The 14,224-nt window shown below is 35.5% G+C and overlaps 2 protein-coding genes across 2 annotated transcripts; both read left to right on the top strand.

Moving 5' to 3' along the window:
* The first annotated feature begins 503 nt into the window (after positions 1 to 503).
* On the top strand, positions 504 to 3,886 carry LOC114720392 (alpha/beta hydrolase domain-containing protein 17B-like). Its single transcript, XM_028906039.1, has 6 exons — positions 504 to 1,154; positions 1,509 to 1,545; positions 2,571 to 2,807; positions 2,893 to 2,940; positions 3,059 to 3,495; positions 3,616 to 3,886. Exons 1-6 carry the CDS (start codon positions 850 to 852, stop codon positions 3,692 to 3,694), a joined length of 1,143 nt encoding a protein of 380 aa, XP_028761872.1. The 5' UTR covers positions 504 to 849; the 3' UTR covers positions 3,695 to 3,886.
* Positions 3,887 to 5,978: 2,092 nt separating this feature from the next.
* LOC114720395 (heat shock protein 90-5, chloroplastic) lies at positions 5,979 to 12,952 on the top strand. The gene is made up of 19 exons (XM_028906041.1): positions 5,979 to 6,317; positions 6,554 to 6,627; positions 6,824 to 6,949; positions 7,032 to 7,125; positions 7,217 to 7,300; positions 7,411 to 7,554; positions 7,865 to 7,981; positions 9,004 to 9,051; positions 9,146 to 9,226; positions 9,314 to 9,418; positions 9,496 to 9,636; positions 10,825 to 10,917; positions 11,073 to 11,150; positions 11,233 to 11,487; positions 11,617 to 11,719; positions 11,808 to 11,982; positions 12,096 to 12,201; positions 12,301 to 12,390; positions 12,484 to 12,952. Exons 1-19 carry the CDS (start codon positions 6,042 to 6,044, stop codon positions 12,679 to 12,681), a joined length of 2,388 nt encoding a protein of 795 aa, XP_028761874.1. The 5' UTR covers positions 5,979 to 6,041; the 3' UTR covers positions 12,682 to 12,952.
* Positions 12,953 to 14,224: the final 1,272 nt, after the last annotated feature.

Below are 14,224 nucleotides of genomic sequence, written 5' to 3'. Positions count from 1 at the left end.
AGTAATTTTTAGTTTGTTTAATTTTTTAAATTAGTAAATTGAATTTAATATTAAAAATCGGAGGAGATAGCGCTAGTGCTCAACTCTTTTTATCAGTAACGTTTATTAATAATGCTAAGAGTTTTGAGCTCGAACATATTTTGTTATAAAGCTTTTCTTGGATTGGTTGGATTGGATGCGTATGAGGAGGATACCTCACCGACAGTAAGTATTATTTTCCGGGTATTTAAGACAAATAATAGACTCCTCCTAATTAAATTGTGAGATGCATAATAAGTTCATAACAATTAAATTGGAATTTCCAATCACTTGCTTAAATGAACTTTTTTTTAATAATAAATTTCATCATATTTGAATGTTACAAAATCTGATCTTCACCATAGTGGGAATCTGGTGTCTCTGTCTGAGATTCCTGTTTTTAACGTTGAAAGGAATTATCCATAACTGTTGCCCATTAAGGCCCCGGAAATCACTCTCTTCCTGTAACAAAATTCCGACAAACATTCCTCCTACCTTGTCCCGTATGTCTCTCTCTCTAGAAATGTTCAAAGCACAAATTTTTTTCAAGGGAACCAAACAAAAATTCAACTTATTCTGATTCTCCACGCTCCCCCTAATCCCAGCTTAACCTCTTTTGCTTTCCAAAACGAACTCTCTGTCACTCTCACTCTCTCGCAGCGACTCAAAGTACATAACCAGCCGACATACCCAAAGAGCTGGCTTGCAGATTTCTGTTATCAGCCATGCAGAGTCGTCTCGTTGATTAGTCCTTTTCTGAAATACCCACCAGCCGTTCGACGATTGTCCTCTGTTTTGTGTATAGTTTTCCATTTTTTGCTCGTGAATGATATGGGGAACGCAACGTCGTCCATGGCGGCGAAATTCGCCTTCTTTCCCCCGGACCCGCCGTCTTATACCCTGTACGAGGATGAATTGAGCAAGAAGCTGAGGATTTCCGATGTTGCTTACCGGAGAGATGACGTGGACGTGATGAAACTGGCCACCAAGAGAGGGAATGAGATTGTTGCCATGTTTGTGAAGAACCCATCGGCTTCTTTAACTCTGCTTTACTCTCATGGCAATGCTGCTGATCTTGGCCAGATGTTTCATATTTTCACAGAGCTTAGTATTCATCTTGGTGTCAATCTTATGGGGTCTGTGATCTTTTCTTTCATGAACTTGCTTCCTTGTTTGATAAAACTCTTATGACACGTTTCTTACTGTTTTGAATATTATCTCATAAATTGGTATCATATCAGAGGTTTTCGTTCTGCCATTGATATTTCATATGCATTAAGAAGGAAGAAATCTAGAAGTATATTTAGGATCCTATAATCTTTAAATGGCATGTAACGAAATATCAACTGAAATGGTATCTCTTTATGCTTTGAAGACTCCTTACAGCCAAAAAGGATGATGGTTTTGTCGGAGACCTTTGTTTACATTGTTTTCAGAAAATGAACATGTTGTTTCAGGTTCAAATCAGATTGACATTTTCCGATATGCAGGTACGATTATTCTGGTTATGGACAATCTTCTGGAAAGGTATGTGGCGTGCCTTCTATTTGTTGTCACTACGAAATACCTTTTTATTCTTATTGCTTTTCTACAGAGAGTGTCAATTTAATCAAGCTCAGCAACCCCAAGTCCCCAACATGCTGAAGCACGTGTGATTGTATGAATACGCAGAAAGTCAAAAAGAGAGCATAATTTGATCTCACTTTTTTGAGCCTAGAGCCCTATGACCACATATAATATTAATTAAATATATTTAGTTGGTGAAGAAGCACTAACTATTTGTTTTTATTGCAATTGGGACAATCTGATTAAGGTGATCACATGTTTTGAGATATAAGTAGTTGGAAGCACAACAAATATGCATTTTAAAATTAGACTTATTTCTATTGTATCACACTGCATGATGAATAAGTTATATATTTCTATTGTATCACACGGCACGATAAATAAGTTATACTGTTCATGACTTGTGCATAATAAAACTTGTTATAGATTGTATCTTATTGATATATTTGATTCATTTAGTTTTATGAAGGTCATCGATTATATTTCTCTTCTCTTTTCCGCAAAATCCGGAAAAAGTGACTTGGGCCGACAGAGTTAGCTTAAAAATGTGACAATAATTGTTGCAAGACAGTGTCATGTCGCTGCTTAAACTGTCTTAGCTTATTAATCCACACCACCTAATTGCATATTGCAAATGCAACCAGCTAATTAGGCACTCTGGAGCTGTCAAACTCAAAAGCAATTAACTAATAAAGTTGAAAGCGATGTGCATATGCATTTAAAATGCACCCTACTTCGCCTTTTTTTCTTCTTTTCTGCTAAAAGAAAAGTTGACTTTGGAGCATAATATAATTATTCCAACAACGCACTGAAATTATTGTTGGTGATTCAGTAATGCATTTCAGTTCAAAATACTGATGAGTCCTTTTTGGCTGCTTCAAGCCACTACCACAAAGTTTCACATGCACATTTCAGTACAGAATTATGGTACCTGGTATTTGAAGAGGATGTTACTAATTAGTTCCAACGTGTCGTTGTTATTATAGCCTAGTGAGCAGGACACTTATGCAGACATAGAAGCTGCTTACAGGTGCCTTGGGGAGAAATATGGAGTGAAAGAGGAGGACACTATACTGTATGGTCAGTCAGTAGGAAGTGGGCCTGCTCTGGAACTGGCTACTCGTTTGTCTCGTTTGAGAGCTGTCGTTCTTCACAGTCCAATATTGTCTGGTCTTCGTGTCATGTATCCTGTTAAGAAAACATTCTGGTTTGACATTTACAAGGTTTCTTCCTCTAGCTTCCATATAATTCATTTTTGGGCATTTGCTCATTTCATTGAAATTCTAACTGGCTTACCTTCTCTCGCAGAATATTGACAAAATCCCACTGGTTAAGTGCCCAGTTCTGGTAATGCATGTGAGTAAAACTCTCATCCTTCATAGCTGTTTATTCATAAGTGATGACCTTCTTTGATTGTCAGTCAGATACTTTGACAACGTAAGCTGATTGAAGTCCCTTGGGAATATTTTGGCAGGGAACAGAAGACGAGGTTGTTGATTGCTCCCATGGAAAGCAGCTCTGGGAACTCAGTAACGAGAAGTTCGAACCTTTATGGCTTCAAGGAGGAAATCATTGCAACCTAGAACTCTACCCTGAGTACTTGAGCCATCTTAAGAAATTTATATCAGCTGTAGAGAAAATGCCACGCGTGCAAAGTGCTGATGGAGACAAAACAGACCCGTCGAATCCTTCTTCAAGTTCCTTAGATAACAAGGACAGGGCCAGATCAAGCACTGACCATAGAGAGAAACCTAGGACTAGCACAGGACAGAGAGAAAAGTCTAGGCTAAGTACAGAGAAGTCACGAACTAGTACCGACCGGCGAGAGAAATCAAGAAGGAGCATTGACCGCTTGGGGAAATCAAGGAACAGCACAGATCAGATAGAGAAAGCAAGAAACAGCTTTGAGAGGTCTGTTCAAACTTCATCCATCCTCAGATTTCAATCATTTTTTCCCCATAAGACTGATGACTTGAACTTTCTGTATACACTTACTTCAATGATTGTTGTGTGATTTTTGTGTGCCTGCAGGTTAGGAGACATGGTGAGATCGGTTGGGATGTGTACTAATGTTGACTGTTTGAAGCCAACTGCTGTTTCTGAGGCCTGAAGGATCCAACCTTTTGTAATTGGGATGTAAATTTGTTATCAAATTCCTCATTTGATCATTAGGCAGAGATGTTGTTGGGCTGTCAGAGAATGGATGTGTCTAGCTTCATAACATTTATATGTTCAACTCTCATGTTTCGCATTTGTTTCTTGCTCAAATAAGAATGTCTTGTCTGCAGGTAATAAAAAAACATGAACATGGCGTGGAAGTTCTTTACACATCAAACAAATGTGTTTTAATGTCAAACATTTATGCTATCATGTGTTAAAATATAAGAGAATGGTTAACGGCTAGTTGTCTCAGTAGTAACGTCACCTGTTATGCTTGGATGAGGTCCCAGTTGAGCTCAGAGTTAATATATTTGTATGCATGCATTTGTTTGTTTAAAATGTACTCCTCCGGTCCTAATTATAAGACCCAATTGACTTATTTGAGAAGATTAAGGAAGTAAGTTAAGTTGGTTATTTATAATAAATAAGTGTTGTCATTCCTAAAATATCCTTGCTAATTAAGTATATTGGCTAAAACTATCATTATTAGAAGGATTATCTTGGAAAAAATACATAAATATAATAGACAAAATGGATTAGGGTCTTATAATTAGGACCAAATAAAAAGTCAAATGGGGTCTTATAATAAGGACCGGAGGAGTATTAAATAGATAAAAAGAAAAGGAAAATAAACCAAGGAGAGTTGGTTCTCCCAAATAAGGTAAAGTTTGAGTTTGAAAGTGTATGAATGCATAAAAGATTTATCTTCATTTGAGCTCAACCGAACTCAAATTTGAATTGACTGGAGTCTAATGTAGCTGCATGGCTTGTTACCATCTAAAGAGAATTATAATAAAATGTAATTTTGTTTAAGCTCACTTAGTTTTTTTTTTCCTGTTTATATTTTTTTTCTTTTCTTTGAAAAGGCTATAAATCATAATTCTGTTATTGGATATTGACGTTGCATCAGTGACATTTACTGGTATTTCTTGATCATTGTTTTGATTGATTGCCACTAATTGATCGATACTTCAAAAATGGAACCGTTTTTCCACAAGGATGCTGCCATCGATCTGGAAACATAATAGACGTTGTGGACAGTTTTGAAATTTGATATGAAACTGAAATTTTAAATAAATTGTTAGACTCCATGCTGATGTCATGTAAAGAAAATTGGTGATGGTTAATAAGTTCTTCTCAACGACGATTTTATGGGTAACCCATAAATACCTTCATAAATGTTTTTTTTTTTTAAAATTTTTTTTGGGGTCTGTCAGCTCTGAGTCTCTGACTACTACTCAGTCTCAATTATTAATTTAGCTTCTAAACTGAAAATTCAATAAATTCTTCTCAATTATTAATTTAATTTCTAAACTTCAAATATTACTCAATCTCTATAGTTTGTTAAGTTAATGAATTATATAAATTGATTTGTATTGAGTTAGAAATTCTGATTAAATAAAAAAAAATAAAAAATTTGGATTTAAGGCATATTTATCGCATAAGTTTTTATTCAAAAGCCCTTGGCACCCGAAATTTTTTTTGAGATCAAATTTATCTTAAAATTTTAAAATAACAGTAATAATAGAGAGCAATATTGTTACGATTTTAAATTCTTAGGACAAATTAGTTGCCAAGAAAACTTTCAAATACCTGACGTTTTTGAGTAAAATTTTATTGGACAAATTTATACTTTAACCTAAAAAAATTTATTTTGAAAGTTTAAAATAACAGTAATAATAAAGGGTAATATTGTTATGATTTTAAACTCTTAAAGTAAATTAGTTGCCAATAAAACTTTCAAATATCTAACGTTTACTTACAAATTTACACTTTAACCTAAAAAAATTTAACGACCAAAGTTGTACCTTCTCTAAAATTTAAAATTTATTGATACTTTTTTCGGACACACTTTATTAACAGGCCAACAACATAATCTAATTTTTCTCTGTAACTTTTTATAGAATTAAAAATAAAGAGTATGAATAATAAATTTACTATAAATAGTTGATATATTTTTATTTATAAAAAATTATATTTTACAAACTTCAAGTAGTGCTTTGATTTTTAATTAATTATTTCCTGCTCTTTTTCTCCGGTTGGAAAACAAAAATATGCGGAAAATGAAATGGATATCGTGAAGGCTGAAATGGCGGAATCTAAGCCTCACAGTTCCACGCACGTAGCGCCAAACGGAGCCGGGTTCCTCCATACGGCTTGCTGTGTTCTAGAATCATCTTTCATCTCCTAAAACCCATCGAGGGTTTTTCCACATTTCGGATGCACTATAATAGAAAGATTAGGTTTAGAAGATAAGTGATAACTTCTTCAGCTCTCTGCAACTCTCTCTGGCAAGAATGGCTCCGGTACTGAGCAGAAGCTTGGCTACTGCCTCTCTTGCATCACTCCCCACTTCATCGCCCTTTACACATAGAAACCATCGGAGGGATTTGACTCTCAGTAGTGCTTTCTTACCTCCAACTAGTTTTGGTAGAAATGGCTTATATTGTGCTGGTTTGAAGTGGAAGCTCGAGAGAAGAAATAATGAGATGGTTGTTCGGTGTGACGCTGCCGTCGCTGAGAAAGAGGAGGCCACCGATGCTCCTGGTGAGAAGTTCGAATACCAAGCCGAGGTGGGTTTCTTTTAATTGTTATTATTTTATTATCATAGGTGGATTACAGGGAAATGAATTCTTGGTTTTGTATCAAAATATCAAATGATTCATAATCTTCCTTAATTTCCTTGAGGCATACTAAAAGTCAGAGAATGTTTCTGGAATGCAATTTTTTGACTGACACCCAACTTGAGTTATTTTATTGTGAGGCATATTTAGTTTCGCTTTACTGAGGGAAAAGGGATCATCTGCAGGTCAGTCGCCTGCTGGACTTGATCGTTCACAGTCTGTATAGCCACAAAGAAGTTTTTCTTCGAGAACTTGTGAGGTGAGTACTCGTCCATGTTATGTTCAAACTTGCACTATAGTTGTATAAAACTTGATATTTTGGCTTTCATGGAGAAGTGATGCTTTAATTAATAGATAGTTTCTGCTCGATATACTTCCTACTTCTTGGACTTCTGTAATTTGGTGCTGTTTCATTCTTACGGAGGTACCTCCACTTGGTTGTATTTTTCCCCCAGCAATGCGAGTGATGCCTTAGACAAGTTGAGATTCTTAAGTGTGACGGAACCTTCGTTGCTTGGGGATGCTGGAGAGTTAGAGATACGCATCAAGCCAGATCCAGACAATGGAATTATTACTATAACGTATGTGACTCTCAATTTCGTAGAACCTTTTCTCTGATTATGTATACGTATCCGTTTAAAATTTTGCTGCTTGACATTGTAGAGATACTGGTATTGGAATGACTAAAGATGAGCTTATTGACTGTCTTGGAACAATAGCTCAGAGTGGTACTTCGAAATTTTTGAAGGCACTTAAGGTACTTTATAGCCATTCAGATATATCCATCAGTTGGATGCTTCAAAGCTTTTATCAACATGTTCTAACACACACACATCTTAATCTTTCAGGAAAACAAGGATCTGGGAGCTGATAATGGTTTGATTGGTCAATTTGGCGTTGGATTTTACTCTGCTTTTCTTGTTGCTGAGAGGGTACGATGAATTTCTCAACTGCATTTTCTTGCCTTCATTGATGGCTGTGGTTTGAACTATGTTGGTTTCATGCTTTTAATGTAGTATGCTTGCATTCTAATGATAAACAGGTTGTTGTATCCACCAAGAGCCCAAGATCAGATAAGCAATATGTGTGGGAATCAGTAGCTGATAGCAGCTCTTACACAATAAGGGAAGAAACTGATCCAGACAAGCTATTGCGTCGTGGCACTCAAATTACACTCTATCTCAGAGTACGTATCACTCCTTTAATTATTTTGATGGGTGTGATGTCTATGTAAATGAAGAATTTGCATCTTGCATCCCAATGTATGCGGCATCTAACTTGTTGATATGTTGTAAAGTTGAATCGAATTAGAATATGTAGCAGAGGATCCTAGGTAGCTTATCATGAATTTAGCATAAATTGTTTTGGTGTTGTAGTTATTTATATATATTCCCTAATGAATGAGTGAACACGTTGTAGCAGTAATAACCTGTAAGATAGTATTTTAATGTAGTTTATAACGCTGATTATTTCAAAATTCTTGTTCTCTTGTCCAGGCGGATGACAAATATGAATTCTCAGAGCCAACCAGGATTCAGAATTTGGTTAAAAATTATTCTCAGTTTGTTTCCTTCCCCATCTATACATGGCAAGAAAATTCACGAACTGTGGAGGTAAGTGTGCCTTCTCATGTTACAGGTTTTTGTTATCATTTCTGGTCTTGGTATAATTGCTGCATATGTGCGGATAGTAGCATCATATGATATGCAAGCAAAACATACATCACATACCTTGTTCTATTCTAATGAAAGAATATCACCTTTTAGCAACGGGCTTCATGTCCTTTAGTAAAGTATGAATGATGTACTTATTGGGATATTGGGAGTGTTTCCAGCAGTGCTGATGGTAAAACATCATTGAAACCTGAGATTTTGCCTCCATATTGTAGCTAGTATTGTAATTTTCTTTTATAATGAAGGCTATCAGGGAGCATAATTTCCTTATAACAGAACTCTTCATAGTTTCCATTGGCTGAGGTTGGATTTTTCCTGTTTTTAAGTCTACACGGTTTTTTGGGATCCCTATGTAAACTGGTGCTACGTGCTGATGTCCCTGAGGAGATCACTGAGGATCAGGCTAGATTAATGTTGAATGTGTAGGGTAATAGGAAATTGGAGATGGTTGATGTTGGAGAAATGTACTCTCTCCGGTTCAAAATATAAGCTAAACTTGGTTTGAGACTCTTGGTTTTTTTAATAAGATAACATTCACTTTTATCTAAGCATTTAATGAGTTTTTTCCAATTTTACCCCTACATATTCTCTCTCCTTTTTGATTCATTTATTGCATTCTTTTACTTATTCTCTTTATTAATAAGGGTATATTTGGGAAAAAAACTATATGCCTTACTCATTTATTGTTTTGAACTAATTTTAACATAGTTTCTTGGTAAACATAAATGAATAAAGTTTAGCTTATATTTTGAACCGGAGGGAGTATATGTGAATGTGACAGAAGAATGTTTCTTTTAGAAATTTGTTTCCACCTACGAAGAAAGGGAGTGATCATTTCTCCCTTTTTGTAAGTTATCTCTTTCCAATTGAAAAGACACTTGGTTTCTGAAATATGTGTTTTGAATGAGTGACAATTTGATAATCTTTTCTTCGGAAAAAATTTATTAATTTGAACATAACAGGTGGAAGAAGAGGAAGAATCAAAAGAAGGGGAAGAACCTAAACCAGAGGTAATTGTTCAATTTTTTTTTTTTTTAATTTTTATGTAGGCATTCTGCATACTTCTCTATGCATCACCAAATCTGTTGCTGCTCTTGCTACCAGGGTGAGAAAAAGAAGGTAAAGAAGACTAAAACTGAGAAGTATTGGGACTGGGAATTGGCCAATGAAACAAAGCCACTATGGGTGAGTTCACGCTATATTTAGGACGTGTTTTCCTTTTCTCCAGTTACAGTGCATCTCTTATTGATAATCTTTTGCCACTGTTTACAGATGCGGAGTTCAAAGGATCTTCAAAAGGAAGAATATCAGGAGTTCTACAAGAAGACTTTCAATGAGTTTGTAGAACCACTTGCATATACTCACTTCACCACAGAGGTAGGATGATGATTGTGATTATCTGCAAACAGAGCAAGTTCTAGGAAGTAATTTAACAAGATTTGTAATCCCTGCAGGGTGAGGTTGAGTTTAGAAGCATTCTGTACGTGCCTGGGATGGGTCCTCTTAACAATGAAGAAGTAATAAATCCTAAAACAAAGAATATACGCCTGTATGTGAAGCGTGTCTTCATATCAGATGATTTTGACGGTGAGCTGGTAAGTTTACTGTATAGGCTTTGAACGAATACTATCTTCTATATTATGATATTTTTGCTTCTGCTGCTATGATATTTCTTATGTATTACGCTTCTTTCAGTTATTTGCTGTTATATGACTTCCATCTTTTCTTCGAGTTAGTAGTATGGTACTTTTGCGGTATCTGTAGCCATTTACTATGCCTATTATTCCACCACAACGGAGTGGATTTACATATTGAATTACTCTGATCTGTTTGGCGAGACAAGAAAGCAGAGGATAAGAAAGATTTGCAATCATTTAATGCTCTTTGAAAGCAAATTGAAAAGACCTGATATTTTGCTTTTAGAAGCAGACCCCGGATCACTCTAAGATTGGACAAAGAAGTTTAAAACGTTTAGTTCTCTTTCAAAGCAATTTTTTTGGGCCAAACTGTCAAAGCAAAATGAAAGTACCTGATATCTCCCTTTTAGAAGCAAACGTGCTACATATTAGCATCAAACTCCTCATTTGCATCCAACTAATGTAACTGTAAAAGGGAAACCCTGAATTAAATTCCTAATTGGACTGAGTTCTGAAATTGACATGCTCAGTGCCTCTGGTTCTAGAAGCACTGGTGACCTGAGCTGTTCTTGTTATAGTCGTGCTCTTCGTTCTTAGTATTCCTACTGAGTTATTCTTTTACTCTGTAGATCATACATCTGAAGAAAAAAACCTCTAGTCCTGGAATATGGTACTTAGTGCGTCTGGTTTTAATTGTCCGAGTTTTGTTGAATTGGGAAATGCTTGTGATTATTAAATGGTTGCAATCAATTAAACTTGTGAACTGGATGACGTTGATGTCTTTACAATAATCTTATATGTTGATTTTTTTTCTCTCCAAAGAGTAATGCAACATGTTTGCTAATACATGACTATGATAGAGTGCGCTAGGAAGAGATTAGTCATTGCTTGAATATTACTCAGCAATGTAGGGATCGAATTATCCAACAACCAGCTATATTTTTATGGAACAATGGCTTCTCTAAAAGTGTAGATGCTTTTAGTTGTATGTCATGGAAGTTCGCCTGTCATGAGATGCCATCTTCACACACAAAACTAGTATACTATCTCATATATGTAACGTTAGTGCTGTTCAATGCTTCCCTCCCCTCTGATCCATCCAGGGTATTCTAAAGTAAATCTTCAATCTCAATATTTGTTGTGCAGTTCCCACGGTACTTGAGTTTCGTGAAAGGTGTGGTAGATTCAGATGACCTTCCTCTCAATGTTTCCCGAGAAATCCTTCAAGAAAGCAGAATTGTAAGAATTCTTTTTATTTTTCTTCAAACATGAGAGAGACTTTCCATGATTTGAACCTGAAGGAAAGATTTCCCTACTGTTGAGACATCATTTATGTAGTTTATCTTTAACGATCTGTTTCTAAAATATATTGTTTCAATATATTATAATTGCAGGTAAGAATAATGAGAAAAAGACTTGTTAGGAAGACATTTGACATGATTCAAGATATCGCTGAAAGTGAAAATAAAGAGGTTGGTTGCATAAACTCAATTATCTAATTTTCAATATGAAGTGAGAAGCCTTTCCAATTGATGGGACGGCTTGTGATTACAGGACTACAAGAAATTTTGGGAGAACTTTGGTAGATTCATCAAGTTAGGATGTGTTGAAGACACTGGAAATCATAAGCGCATAACACCTCTTTTGAGGTTTTACACTTCCAAAAGTGAGGAGGAGCTCAAAAGTTTAGATGATTATGTGGAAAACATGGGTGAAAACCAGAAGGCTATCTATTACCTGGCAACGGACAGCTTGAAAAGTGCCAAAACTGCTCCATTCTTGGAGAAATTAGTCCAGAAAGATATTGAGGTACATTATGCATAAATTCTAGGCTTAATGTATAGGGTTGAATGTATTTGATATTAGTTTTAGATTCATATTCTATTTTTCTCCTTTCAATTTGTTTACTCTTTAATATATGCGGGGTCTCTCTTGTAGGTTCTTTATTTGATCGACCCGATTGATGAGGTTGCCATTCAGAACCTACAGACATACAAGGAAAAGAAATTTGTTGATATTAGCAAGGAAGATCTAGAATTGGGTATGTGTGATTTTCTACCTAGAGTACCATTTCGCTCCTTGTGAATAGATATTCGGATAGTATTTCACATCTAATATTTTTGGAACAGGTGATGAGGATGAGGTGAAAGAGAGGGAAACAAAGCAAGAATACAATCTGCTTTGTGATTGGATGAAACAACAGCTTGGTGATAAGGTGGCAAAAGTTCAGGTCTCTAAGCGCTTGAGTTCGTCTCCCTGTGTGCTTGTATCTGGCAAGTTTGGATGGTCTGCAAATATGGAGAGGTTGGTTATTCCATCTGTGGCTTTCTGAGCCAGGACATTTTCCTCGATCTCAAGCAGTTTATCTTGTTCTTTTATATTGTAATCCTCATACCATACCATTTCCTTTCCTACAGATTAATGAAGGCGCAGGCTCTTGGAGACACTGCAAGTTTGGAGTTCATGAGGGGAAGGAGAATATTGGAGGTTAATCCAGATCATCCCATTGTCAAAGACTTGAATGTAAGACCGTTTAAAGGCAATGCTGTTTAGTTATTACTGAATTTGTTTGTGGCTTTGACCTGTCTTATTGACTATTTTATACTCTCTTTGACCTCCCAGGCTGCCTGCAAGAATGCACCTGACAGCAGTGATGCTAAGAGAGCCGTTGAGCTCTTATATGAGACCGCATTGATCTCTAGTGGATTTTCGGTACTGACAATTTAGCAGCTTTTTATTTTTTATTTTTTCCTTCACTGCTGGTACATCAGCGGTATAGTAACATTATTTCTGTTAATGTCGCAGCCTGACAGCCCAGCTGAGTTGGGAAACAAGATTTATGAAATGATGGCACTGGCCTTGGGAGGAAGATGGGGTAGATCAGATGAGGAGACAGGGACCGTCGAAGCTGATGCAAACACAAACGAATCTTTTGAGGCCGAAGTGGTTGAGCCTTCTGAAGTGAGACACGAGAATGAGCATGATCCTTGGACAACCGATTAGGTGCACCCACAAATTTTTGTTTTAGGTATTGCTTGAGGAAATCACGCAAATAATGATGAAAAGTGAGAAAGGGGCAACTGGGTTAGTGTGCTTACAGATTTTTGGTGTAGAAGTAAATTTGTTCCTGGGGAATTGTAAATTCCATCAAGGAATGTGAGATGTGGCTTTTCCCAGAGTCTCTTGATCCACTTCTGCATCATTGATTATTTTATTGATTTGACAAAAGTAGCAATATACAGGTGAGGGTCCTCTACATCAGGATTAATTACCATAATGATCAAGGGCCCCTGTAATTCCTGGAAACTGGTACTTAAGTGGGGAAGAGGCACCGGTTCATCAGTTTTCCTACTTGGTTGAAGTTGAAATGATTACTAATGAAAATCCCATACCATTTTTTTTTAAAAAGAAAAGCTAACAAGTTTTAAACTTAGTCTTTGGTTTGAAAAGTATATTTTTAGTCTTTTAATCTTGAAATTATTAGTTTTTAATGATAAATTTTTTTGACAACCAAACATGAAACTTGTGCATTTTTTAATGATTTGAGGATTATATTTTTAAAGTTGAGAGACTAAATTTAGAAAATATAGTTTTAGCCTTTTGGGGGCTGGGGGGAGGAATGATTGTTCCTTTTAAAGGACGAGGATGGTCATGATTCCGGCCTGCAATGGGTGCAAAATTGGCAAAAGTATTCGTCAAAAATTATCTCAAGTTCTAATGGCTACAATGATGGATGCTCAATGCATATACTATCTCCTATCTTAATTATAAGAGCTAGTTGACTAATTTGAAAAGACTAAAAAGAATTAAATTAGTTATTTGTAATAAATAGGTGTTGTTTTTACTAAAATACTTTTACTAATCAAGTGTATTGGTTATAATTATTATTGTTAGAAGGATTATTTTTAAAGAAATACATAAATATTAGAGACAAAGTGAATTGAGATCTTATATTTAGAATAAAAATAAAAGTTAAACAAGATCTTGTATTAAGAACCGGAGGTAGTATGTTTTTTGGAAGTGTGTGTATAGTATATTTGAGGGTCAACATTATTCTAGAAGTTTTCAAATTGTAGTATTGTTTTCCTAGCCATTATCTAGTTTAAGTTTGATTATTAGCTGATCAAATTATGGTGAGTTGGTAGATTTATGTGTTATCCACGTTATTTTCTTTTTTGGGTTAAATTGTACATTTGTTTTGAAAGTTTTTACTCTAGAGTTGTGGATATTCAGAAGTTTCTAAATTATAGTAATACTGTCCCGATTGTTCTTCATGTAGATTTGACCACTAGCTGACAAAATATACTGAGTTGGTAAGTTTATATGTGACGAATTTTATTTTATTTTTTTTCAAGTTATCCATTTCATTCTTGGTTCATAATCCCAGTTCTTTCTACACATTTGTTATTTTGCCATTTGCTATTAGTTTGGTACTTTTTGTAAGAATAAAAGTAAACATAAAAAATATAGTAAATAATATTTGTAGAGAAAAAGCTCACCGGAATTCTTTAAAGATATAAACGATGAGGTCGATTTTGAAAATCGT

Source organism: Neltuma alba, unplaced genomic scaffold (assembly GCF_004799145.2).
Source record: "Neltuma alba isolate B1F8T4 unplaced genomic scaffold, ASM479914v2 tig00011982_pilon, whole genome shotgun sequence".
NCBI classification, from domain to species: domain Eukaryota; kingdom Viridiplantae; phylum Streptophyta; class Magnoliopsida; order Fabales; family Fabaceae; genus Neltuma; species Neltuma alba.
This window is presented reverse-complemented; position numbering and strand designations above follow the sequence as displayed.